At 43.3% G+C, this 12,521-nt stretch overlaps 1 protein-coding gene across 1 annotated transcript in view; it reads left to right on the plus strand.

The window, feature by feature from the left end:
- Positions 1-12,521, plus strand: part of LOC132873633 (ubiquitin carboxyl-terminal hydrolase 32-like) — an 89,374-nt gene that overhangs the window by 47,539 nt on the left and 29,314 nt on the right. Inside the window, exons 18-22 of the mRNA XM_060909380.1 lie at positions 5,681-5,762; positions 5,881-5,955; positions 6,037-6,175; positions 8,692-8,797; positions 12,269-12,442. Of these exons, the coding sequence (XP_060765363.1) occupies positions 5,681-5,762; positions 5,881-5,955; positions 6,037-6,175; positions 8,692-8,797; positions 12,269-12,442 (576 nt within the window). The remainder of the gene's footprint in view (positions 1-5,680; positions 5,763-5,880; positions 5,956-6,036; positions 6,176-8,691; positions 8,798-12,268; positions 12,443-12,521) is intronic.

Consider the following 12,521-nt stretch of genomic DNA (forward strand, 5'->3'; position numbering starts at 1 on the left):
AGCAGTGAACACATACATGTGAGCAATGAGCACACACATACAACCCCGATTCCAAAAAAGTTGGGACAAAGTACAAATTGTAAATAAAAATGGAATGCAATGATGTGGAAGTTTCAAAATTCCATATTTTATTCAGAATAGAACATAGATGGCATATCAAATGTTTAAACTGAGAAAATGTATCATTTAAAGAGAAAAATTAGGTGATTTTAAAATTCATGACAACAACACATCTCAAAAAAGTTGGGACAAGGCCATGTTTACCACTGTGAGACATCCCCTTTTCTCTTTACAACAGTCTGTAAACGTCTGGGGACTGAGGAGACAAGTTGCTCAAGTTTAGGGGTAGGATTGTTAACCCATTCTTGTCTAATGTAGGATTCTAGTTGCTCAGCTGTCTTGGGCCTTTTTTGTCGTATCTTCCGTTTTATGATGCGCCAAATGTTTTCTATGGGTGAAAGATCTGGACTGCAGGCTGGCCAGTTCAGTACCCGGACCCTTCTTCTACGCAGCCATGATGCTGTAATTGATGCAGTATGTGGTTTGGCATTGTCATGTTGGAAAATGCAAGGTCTTCCCTGAAAGAGACGTCGTCTGGATGGGAGCATATGTTGCTCTAGAACCTGGATATACCTTTCAGCATTGATGGTGTCTTTCCAGATGTGTAAGCTGCCCATGCCACACGCACTAATGCAACCCCATACCATCAGAGATGCAGGCTTCTGAACTGAGCGCCGATAACAACTTGGGTCGTCCTTCTCCTCTTTAGTCCGAGTGACACGGCGTCCCTGATTTCCATAAAGAACTTCAAATTTTGATTCGTCTGACCACAGAACAGTTTTCCACTTTGCCACAGTCCATTTTAAATGAGCCTTGGCCCAGAGAAGACGTCTGCGCTTCTGGATCATGTTTAGATACGGCTTCTTCTTTGAACTATAGAGTTTTAGCTGGCAACGGCGGATGGCACGGTGAATTGTGTTCACAGATGATGTTCTCTGGAAATATTCCTGAGCCCATTTTGTGATTTCCAATACAGAAGCATGCCTGTATGTGATGCAGTGCCGTCTAAGGGCCCGAAGATCACGGGCACCCAGTATGATTTTCCGGCCTTGACCCTTACGCACAGAGATTCTTCCAGATTCTCTGAATCTTTTGATGATATTATGCACTGTAGATGATGATGATATGTTCAAACTCTTTGCAGTTTTACACTGTCGAACTCCTTTCTGATATTGCTCCACTATTTGTCGGCGCAGAATTAGGGGAATTGGTGATCCTCTTCCCATCTTTACTTCTGAGAGCTGCTGCCACTCCAAGATGCTCTTTTTATACCCAGTCATGTTAATGACCTATTGCCAATTGACCTAATGAGTTGCAATTTGGTCCTCCAGCTGTTCCTTTTTTGTACCTTTAACTTTTCCAGCCTCTTATTGCCCCTGTCCCAACTTTTTTGAGATGTGTTGCTGTCATGAAATTTCAAAATGTCTCACTTTCGACATTTGATATGTTGTCTATGTTCTATTGTGAATACAATATCAGTTTTTGAGATTTGTAAATTATTGCATTCCGTTTTTATTTACAGTTTGTACTTTGTCCCAACTTTTTTGGAATCGGGGTTGTATACCCAGAGCAGTGGGCAGCTATGCTACAGCCCCTGGGGAGCAGTTGGGGGTTAGATGCCTTGCTCAAGGGCATTTCAGCCCAAGGCTGTCCCATGTTAACCTAACTTAAGACACCCAGTCACTTTCTTTTGAGCTGCCTATTTCAGAAAACGTGTGCTTCAGTAAGCCATTCCAATTTGGCTGCCTTTTCTGTGTTGCAAGAGGAGTTCATTAGAATTATGCCACCCCCTCATCTGAGTATCTCTGCTCATGGCTTGTGAACTGCCTTCGTGAATGAATATTCATGAGGAAACCATAGGTGCTAAAGAAGACAAGTGGACTTGCTTGAAATCCTCGAAGACGTTTCACCTCTCATCCGAAAGGCTTCTTCAGTTCTGTCTGACTAGTGTGGAGTTCCAGGCGTTTATCCTCCTAGTCAAGTCAAATTTGTTTGTATAGCGCTTTTAACAATAGACATTGTCCCAAAGCAGTTTTACAGAATCTGAATGACCCAAGACATGAGCTAATTGTATCCCTAATCTATCTCCAGTGAACAAGCCTATGGCGACAGTGGCAAGGAAAAACTCCCTCAGACGACATGAGGAAGAAACCTCGAGAGGAACCAGACTCAAAAGGGAACCCACCCTCATTTAGGCAACAACAGACAACATGACTATAACATGAACAGTTTTACCATGAAATCAGTTTCGTTGATGTTATAAACTCTTCATTAATGGAAACTTGAGTGCAAAACTGTTCATGACAACTGCAGTCCTAAAGTTAGCAAGTCAGCTGTAGTCCTCAGCCATAAAAGCATTACTGTAAGAGTCCAGAGCATCTTCCAAGTGGAGCGATGTGATGAGACTCCAACCAGACGTAGGGCATCAGGATGGATCAGGCAGGTCCGAGGACCGGAAGAGGTCAGCATCTCGATCTCAGGATTGACATCTAACTTAGAAGGACAGATTTTTTTGGGGGGGAATAGCCTGCACCCTTTGATCTAAGTAGGCATGGTGGGTCATAAAGGACCAGAAGTTCACTCAGGTACTGTGGTGCGAGACCATTCAGTGCTTTAAAGGTCAATTAAGTAGTATTTTCTAATCAGTACGAAATTTGATTGGGAGCCAATGCAGTGTGGTCATATTTTCTAGTTCTAGTAAGGACTCTTGCTGCTGCATTTTGAACTAACTGGAGCTTGTTTATGCACTTATTGGAACATCTGGGCAGTAAGGCATTACAACCCCGATTCCAAAAAAGTTGGGACAAAGTACATATTGTAAATAAAAACGGAATGCAATAATTTACAAATCTCAAAAACTGATATTGTATTCACAATAGAACATAGACAACATATCAAATGTCAAAAGTGAGACATTTTGAAATTTCATGCCAAATATTGACTCATTTGAAATTTCATGACAGCAACACATCTCAAAAAAGTTGGGACGGGGCAGTAAGAGGCTGGAAAAGTTAAAGGTACAAAAAAGGAACAGCTGGAGGACCAAATTGCAACTCATTAGGTCAACTGGCAATAGGTCATTAACATGACTGGGTATAAAAAGAGCATCTTGGAGTGGCAGCGGCTCTCGGAAGTAAAGATGGGAAGAGGATCACCAATCCCCCTAATTCTGCGCCAACAAATATGGCCCTTTTCCACTACTCTTTTTCAGCTCACTTCATCTCACTTCAGCCCGACACGGCTCATGTTTCGACTACCTCAAAGCAGCACGACTCAGCTCACTTCAGCCCTGCTTAGCACCCAAAACTCGCACGATTTTGGAGTGGGGCTGAAGCGAGCCAAACCAAGCCAAGTGGGGCTAGGGGCGTGAGGAGACACTCCCCTGTGCACTGATTGGTGAGGAGGAGTGTCCTCACATGTCCACACGCCCCGCAAGCACGCTGGGATCTGTAAACACCGTAAACCCGGAAGAAGAAGAATTACGAATTACGAGAATTTCTGAAGCCTTATGCGCCTCGCCTCATCTATACGCTCTTGCCAGTATCTGTTGGTGTTGTCGGTGACAACAAGCCACAGCACCAAGACCAGCAACACTAACGACTCCATGTCCTCCATGTTTATTGTTTACTATCCGGGTCGTGAGACTACCGCTTAAAAGGTCACTGATGTCACTGTTTGCGCCGCCTAACGACATCACGTGACATCCACCCACTTTCGCTAACTCCACCCAATGTGTCCACCTACTTCCAGCCAGCACGGTTCAGCGCGGTTGTAGTCGAAATGCAACTCCAACAGCCCCACTCAGCTCGACTCAGCACGGCACGGCTCAGCCCAACTCGGCTGCGTTGGTAGTGGAAAAGTGGCAATAGTGGAGCAATATCAGAAAGGAGTTCGACAGTGTAAAATTGCAAAGAGTTTGAACATATCATCATCATCATCATCATCTACAGTGCATAATATCATCAAAAGATTCAGAGAATCTGGAAGAATCTCTGTGCGTAAGGGTCAAGGCCGGAAAACCATACTGGGTGCCCGTGATCTTCGGGCCCTTAGACGGCACTGCATCACATACAGGCATGCTACTGTATTGGAAATCACAAAATGGGCTCAGGAATATTTCCAGAGAACATTATCTGTGAACACAATTCACCGTGCCATCCGCCGTTGCCAGCTAAAACTCTATAGTTCAAAGAAGAAGCCGTATCTAAACATGATCCAGAAGCGCAGACGTCTTCTCTGGGCCAAGGCTCATTTAAAATGGACTGTGGCACAGTGGAAAACTGTTCTGTGGTCAGATGAATCAAAATTTGAAGTTCTTTATGGAAATCAGGGACGCCGTGTCATTTGGACTAAAGAGGAGAAGGACGACCCAAGTTGTTATCAGTGCTCAGTTCAGAAGCCTGCATCTCTGATGGTATGGGGTTGCATTAGTGCGTGTGGCATGGGCAGCTTACACATCTGGAAAGACACCATCAATGCTGAAAGGTATATCCAGGTTCTAGAGCAACATATGCTCCCATCCAGACGACGTCTCTTTCAGGGAAGACCTTGCATTTTCCAACATGACAATGCCAAACCACATACTGCATCAATTACAGCATCATGGCTGCGTAGAAGAAGGGTCCGGGTACTGAACTGGCCAGCCTGCAGTCCAGATCTTTCACCCATAGAAAACATTTGGCGCATCATAAAACGGAAGATATGACAAAAAAGACCTAAGACAGTTGAGCAACTAGAATCCTACATTAGACAAGAATGGGTTAACATTCCTATCCCTAAACTTGAGCAACTTGTCTCCTCAGTCCCCAGACGTTTACAGACTGTTGTAAAGAGAAAAGGGGATGTCTCACAGTGGTAAACATGGCCTTGTCCCAACTTTTTTGAGATGTGGTGTTGTCATGAATTTTAAAATCACCTAATTTTTCTCTTTAAATGATACATTTTCTCAGTTTAAACATTTGATATGTCATCTATGTTCTATTCTGAATAAAATATGGAATTTTGAAACTTCCACATCATTGCATTCCGTTTTTATTTACAATTTGTACTTTGTCCCAACTTTTTTGGAATCGGGGTTGTACAATAATCCAACCTGGAGGTAACGAAAGCATGAACTAGTTTTTCTGCGTCGTGTAGTGACGTTTAAATTTCTTATCTTAGCAATCTCTAGTGGACCAAAAGGAGAGTTGTTGAGGTCACATGGGTCGTTGACCCTGTCAGTCATCCTGTAGGTGTTAGGGTCACTGGAGGCTGGGTGTGAACGGTGTTAGCAGCCTTAGAGGGTCGTTAAGGTGATCTGTGGGTCGTTGGCTCTCTCTGCCATCATGTGAGTCATTGAAGTCAGCTGAGTCTTGGTGTGGATGTGTGTTCAGTTTTCTGGGAAGTGTGCCAAGGACTGCATTGTAGGTGGCTGATCCTTGGCACACTTCCCAGATTATGTTTTTCACATTATTATTATTATTATTATTATTATTATTAAATTAAATGAAAACCTAATAAGTGACATAAATAATAATAATAATAATAATAACATTATCGTGACTGCTGCTTCCCTTTTTTCCCCCCAAGATGCTCTGTACACATTATTTGTGTGAATGATTGTAATCTGTTTCCCCAACAGAATTATTTGACTCTTCTTGACGATGAGGATCATTCACTGGAAGCGCTGAAGATCCCTGATGAACAGTACATGGTTATTGAAGGTGGTTATCGATGGTTATTATTATAGACTATGGTTTATCATTGTTGTATATTATTATTAATGAAGAGCATTTATTCACCTTATATATACATCTGCTTGTGTTTTCTTTGTTTTTGTAGTGCGTAACAAAGACATGAGCTGGCCTGAGGAGATGTCATTTTTAGCCAACAGCAACAGAATGAACAGACACAAAGGTCCAGGACGGTTGAATTAAATTGTTCTGCAGGACTGCATGTTTGTCTGAGACTTACACGTTTTTTCTGTTCCTTCTGCAGTACCCACTGAGAAAGGGGCCACAGGACTCAGTAACCTCGGCAACACGTGTTTTATGAACTCCAGCATTCAGTGTGTGAGCAACACTAAACCTCTTACAGAATACTTTACGTCCGGGTGTCACCTTTACGAACTTAACAGGTGTGTGTTTTTGAGTGAGTTTGCTCTTTTTGTATGATTTTTAAAATGCTAATGCAGAAAATGTTGGATTATGAAAAGGGAGCACTGGGTTGGTTGTCACACTTTTTTCATTTTTGGTTATCGTTATCTCTTCAAGCAAACAACTGAAAATAACTGCGCTTAGATCTGAGTGTCTCACACAGAACGCATAGAACATTGAAATTATTTTCCAGCATGACCATATAGAATCATAGAATGCAAAAAACTATGAAAATATTTATCAAAAGGACAAAATACAAAAAAAAAGCTAATTGCACAGAGGATAGTTATTAAAGGGGAAATATTGAATAATGTAGATTAAAAGTTTGTAGTTAAAATTGACACATTCATGCAGTTCATATGTGCACATGATTTGTGCATTCAGAACTTAATAAACTTCTTTTATTCACATCCTATTAAACATGTAACACTGCACACAAGTATCAGGAATATTCATGCCAAGTTTAGCTACGTTCAGAAACGTGCATGCATATTTAAAGGAGATAACGCAGAACCTTTATTTTTAAATACATTTCTGAGTGGATAGTATCTCCATCCTTGACTCTTGTATGCTGCATAATTGGGAATTTAAAAAATTTATTTTTGAGAGTTAAAATTGACCGCAAAATTGGCATTCGAGCTGCCCCGCTAAGTCAGCCAGCCCTGAGTGAGTGATGTCACAGCGGGAACCGGTGCTATAGACCAAAGCCAGACTCGGCAGGCGAGAGTGGTTGCAATGGCCTCTTCGTTCGGATTTGTTGGAGATTCTTCGGATTCCTCAGATAGTAATACATCTGATTGTGATAGTCCTGAAATTGGAGTGTGTGTACATGCTACTGCTATACACATAGAACCGTATCAGTTCGAAACATCGGAAAGTGAATCCGATAGTAACACGGAGGCCCCCACCTTACAAAATAAAGCCAGAGAACAAAGCCATCTAGAGAATTAGATGGAGTTGAATGGACAGTCTCATGTGACTCATTAAAACAGGATAGGTGTTATAACTTATGCAACATACATGTACATGCATGCGTTTTCACTGATAAAACGTAAAAGGCTAATTAAATAATCAGATGAACTGAGACAATCACATTCTGAAGCAAATTAAATAATCTTATACCGGTAACTTGAACACACAATACAAGTTACATGTATTAATCTAAATGCAGGTAAACGGTGAGGAGTGTTGTCTTTGTTATGTAACCAAATGAGAGTCGCATCTTACCCGTCTGTGTGCTCGCTTCTTGAAGGCCGATCTTGTGGCTGATTGTTTTGAAACAATCTGACTTTCGGTTCTTCGTTCATTCGCTTCTTCCACGTAAGGGCGAGATATTGCTGCTGAGGCAAGCATATCCAGCGGAATAAGAAAAAAAAAAAAAGCATATCCAGTGGAGAAATCTGACGACTGGTCCACTCATTCTCCATTTTCTCCATACTGAGTACTCCGCCATTACTGCTCAGCTCACACTCCAGGAGAACTGGTGCAGCTGAACTTATTTTCCTTTTCTTGTAGTTTTCGTTTCCTTTTAATTGTTGGTACTGCACCCTCTTTCAATACGGGCTTATAGCCAACGCTCCTCAACAGATCAGAGGTTTCGTACGAGTCTTCAGTAAAATGTGCAGAGCAGAGGAGAGACCACTTCGTAGGCGCCCAATCCGTGAATTTCTCTCAAAACGCGTCCAAATCTTTGCAGTTTGAACATTTTTGGGCCATGAGTGCAACGTAAATCCACCTTCTGTTGTGTTACTGCACCGGCCAGCAACACATCTACATGGCATGGTGATAAATTAGCTCAAAATGGAGGATCGGAGTTGCAGTCAATTCTGTTTTAGTATAGTGGAAATGGAGATGAGACCGATTAGCCTTCCTGCTGTGACGTCACAGATGTCAAGGTCATTCACTCAGACCGCTACCTATATGAATCACTTTAATTATAAAAATCACTATTAGATTTATTGTTAATGCTTAAAACTATTCCTATGCCATTCTTGAGGTTTCAAGGCATTTATAAACAAAAAGTGAGGCCATGGCTCTGTGTATCTCCTTTAAGCACACACACACACACACACACACACACACACACACACACACACACACACACACACACACTCGATCACTAACTGACACCTTATATACATGAAGAGGCAAAGGACAGTTAGGGTAAAAAGAGCATGTCTTTCTCATTACTAACAAAAAGCAAATTTTTTTTTCTCTTTTTCTCAAATCTCTTATAGCCAGAGAAAAATTAATAAGATGGATCTCATCTTCCTTTAACAGTTATCAACATTTTTTATATATGAGCACCTACTTGATTAAAACACATACACGTAAATGTGTATACTTTAATTGATTTCCCCCCCGTTGATCCTTGTTTCAAAAAAAAAAAAATTAACTTCAACATTGTGGTATTTCACTTAATATGCAAATTCGGTGAAATTCATTTGCCAGCGTCTGTATAAAGTATAAAGCTTGACTATTTTAACCGCTCTTGCAGAACTAATCCTATTGGGATGCGAGGACACATGGCAAAATGCTACGGCGATCTCATCCAGGAACTGTGGAGTGGTGCTCAGAAAAGTGTTGCTCCACTGAAACTCAGGGTACACCTCAACACTAACCTTCTCATCACCAGTCTGACACACTTTTTAATTCTCTCAGTGGAAAATTTTAAAGGGAAATAGATGGTGTTTTAAACTGTGGGTGGTAGCAAAGGGCAACTGGACTTGCTTGAAGATTCTTGAAAACGTTTCACTTCTCATCCGAAAGGCTTCCTCAGTTCTGTCTGATTAATAAGGAGTATCAGATATTTATCATCTCATGGATCAGAATCAGAATTCTGATGACAAGCTCATCTAAGGTCCTCAGGCCAGGACTCTGCTGTCTACATTCATCTTAACAACGAAGGACACTCATTTCAGGATTGTAACGTACGCATTTTAGCCAGAGAGGATCGTTGGTATGAGCGAGGAGTTAAAGAAGCCATTTTTGTCAACCTGGAACGGCCATCACTGAACAGAGGTGGGGGTCTGAAGGCCAATTTATGCTGACAACCCAGTCCTCGCAGATAGCGTCGCAGACAGTGTCTGCGTAGCCCCCCCCCCCCCCCCCCCACCTTCGCAGACGCTCTGTGCGCACCTCCCAAAAATTGTGACCACCGCAGAAGCCTCGCAGACAGCGTCGCAGACAATAGGGCTCTGATTGGTCCACTCTACATCCGCTGTACACGCACTTCCGCTTCCCTACTTTCCCGGTTTGTTTTGTTTTCACGACCGCCTTTTTTAAAAACACGAGCGAAGACGGAGCAGCACGAAGAGCGGTTGATTGAGGAAGTACGTACATCTATACGACTCCAGTTCTAGTCATTATAAGTAACCGGAGGATAAACACTCCACTAACCACACCCACCAACTACTCCTAGCGACTTCGCGCCCCCTTGCGTTGTGCCGGTGAATAACATCGCGCACGCCTATTACTCCCCGCTCAACGATAAATTACAACTGTCTGCGAAAAGCTATCTGCGAAAGCCTTGTCGCAAGAGCATGCAGAGGCCTTAATACCCTGTCCACACTAGGGATTTTGTACCGATACGAAACTACTTTCGTACCGCAACACCTGTCCACACTAGCAACTATACCAGTACTGTAGCAGTATAACTGTATCGGTACGAAACCCACAAATGTATGGGTTTCATACCGGTACAGTATCGGTACTGTAGCGCTTTGCTGTAGTGTGGACAGATGAAGCGGTTCTGTATTGATACAAATATAATGCGCAAGTGCAATGAACCGGGCGGCACGGTGGTGTAGTGGTTAGCGCTGTCGCCTCACGGCAAGAAGGTCCGGGTTCGAGCCCCGTGGCCGACGAGGGCCTTTCTGTGCGGAGTTTGCATGTTCTCCCTGTGTCCGCGTGGGTTTCCTCCGGGTGCTCCGGTTTCCCCCACAGTCCAAAGACATGCAGGTTAGGTTAACTGGTGACTCTAAATTGACTGTAGGTGTGAATGTGAGTGTGAATGGTTGTCTGTGTCTATGTGTCAGCCCTGTGATGACCTGGCGACTTGTCCAGGGTGTACCCCGCCTTTCGCCCGTAGTCAGCTGGGATAGGCTCCAGCTTGCCTGCGACCCTGTAGAACAGGATAAAGCGGCTAGAGATAATGAGATGAGATGAAGTGCAATGAACCATTCCTACGTCTTCCGGGTTATTCATACAATACAATACGCACGTGCTTTCCAGCTGTAAATAAAACGTCAAAATGACTCAAAACGACCATGGAGCTATATGGAGCAGAGAAAGGGGGGAGAGGGGGAAAGAGGGAGGAAGAGGGGAAAAGGGGGAGAAAGGGAGGGGAAGAGAAGGAAAGAGGGAGAAAGGGAGGAAAGAGAAGGAAAGGGGGAGAAAGGGAGGGAAGAGAAGGGAATAGGGAGAAAGTGAGGGGGGAGAAAGGGAGATTCGTTTTCTTTGTTTCTTTCTCAACTGCCTCGCACGTTTTATATGATTGGACTGAATAAATGACCACCAGAAATACAGACTGTACATTGACAACAAAAAGCACACACACGTTGTTTCATCCGCCATATTCTCGGAAGGAAGTTACTCGGTAACCACGGAAACATTTCGCGCACGCGCATTTCAACTTCCGTGAACGAAAACCGCAAACATTTCTCGATAGTGTGGACAGATGCACTAAACTGTACCGGTATACTTTGTATCGATACAGTTATACCACTTTCGTACCGGTATAAGTGTGAACACAGCATATGACATCATTTATCAACCATCTACAATGCGGTCTTGGGCACTCTTCCCAGACGGCTGGGTGCACGCCAAGACCCAGCTGTTTTCGGTGACTCACAGGAGGACAGAGTGAGTCAGCTTTCCATTGATCACCCTAACGGGCAATCCTTTGATCACCCTAATGACTCGCCGTTCACACCCAGCCTCCAGTGACCCACACCAACATGATGCCTCAACGACACCTTAGATGAGCTTGTCATCAGAATTCTGATTCTGATCCATGAGGCCAAGTTTACATTAGACCGTATCTGTCTCGTTTTCTTCGCGGATGCACTGTCCGTTTACATTAAAACGCCTGGAAACGCCGGGAAACGGGAATCTGCCAGCGTCCACGTATTCAATCCAGATCGTGTCTGGTCCGGTGCTGTGTAAACATTGAGAATACGCGGATACGCTGTGCTGAGCTCTAGCTGGCGTCGTCATTGGACAACGTCACTGTGACATCCACCTTCCTGATTCGCTGGCATTGGTCATGTGATGCGACTGCTGAAAAACGGCGCGGACTTCCGCCTTGTATCACCTTTCATTAAAGAGTATAAAAGTATGAAAATACTGATGCAAATACTGCCCATTGTGTAGTTATGATTGTCTTTAGGCTTGCCATCCTTCCACTTGCAAGTGGTAAGTGATATGCGCTGGGATCACACACACAGCGGCTCAGTCCCGAATCACTGCTTGTGCACTTCACTCGCGCGCTCTGTGAGCTGCACAGGGCTGGACTGCACACCCTCCAGAGGGCACTCGCTGTTCAGGGCGGAGTGATTTGGAGCGCAGGATGCCTGCGGAGCCGAGCGTATCCGTGTATTGGTGTTGCTGTGTGCACGCAAATTGTGTATTGGTGTTGCTGTGTGCACACTAATCGTTTTAAAAACGTTAATTTGATGATCCGCTGATACGGTCTAATGTAAACCCCACCTGAGAGGATAAATATCTGATACTCCTTATTAGTCAGACAGAACTGAGGAAGCCTTTCGGATGAGAGGTGAAACGTTTTCAAGAATCTTCAAGCAAGTCCAGTTGCCCTTTTCTACCACCCACAGTTTACTATGACCTGGATGACTGAGAATCTTCACAGACATGGTGTTTTAAAGGTTTTTATTTGTTTCAGTGAGATCATTTAATCTCTCCCTAATATATATATATTTTTTGATGGTTAGGTATTACACATGTATAACAATATACTGATGACATTGAGAAGATAATATTGAATTGACTGGAATTTGAAATAAACACCTCAGTATTTGCTCTCATTTCGTGCGTTTATCTGAATCTTCTCTTAGTGGACTATAGCAAAGTATGCGCCACGTTTTGATGGCTTCCAGCAGCAAGATTCTCAAGAACTGCTGGCTTTCCTGTTAGATGGCCTTCATGAAGATCTTAACCGTGTCCATGATAAACCCTATGTGGAGCTGAAGGACAGTGATGGCAGACCTGACTGGGAAGTTGCGTCAGAGGTTAGCCGCTTTACTGTCGTCCAGTATAGCCCTAAAAATTGTGAACGGTAGAAAAAAACAATATGGCTAATTTACATTT

Source organism: Neoarius graeffei, chromosome 25 (genome assembly GCF_027579695.1).
Source record: "Neoarius graeffei isolate fNeoGra1 chromosome 25, fNeoGra1.pri, whole genome shotgun sequence".
Classification (NCBI taxonomy): domain Eukaryota; kingdom Metazoa; phylum Chordata; class Actinopteri; order Siluriformes; family Ariidae; genus Neoarius; species Neoarius graeffei.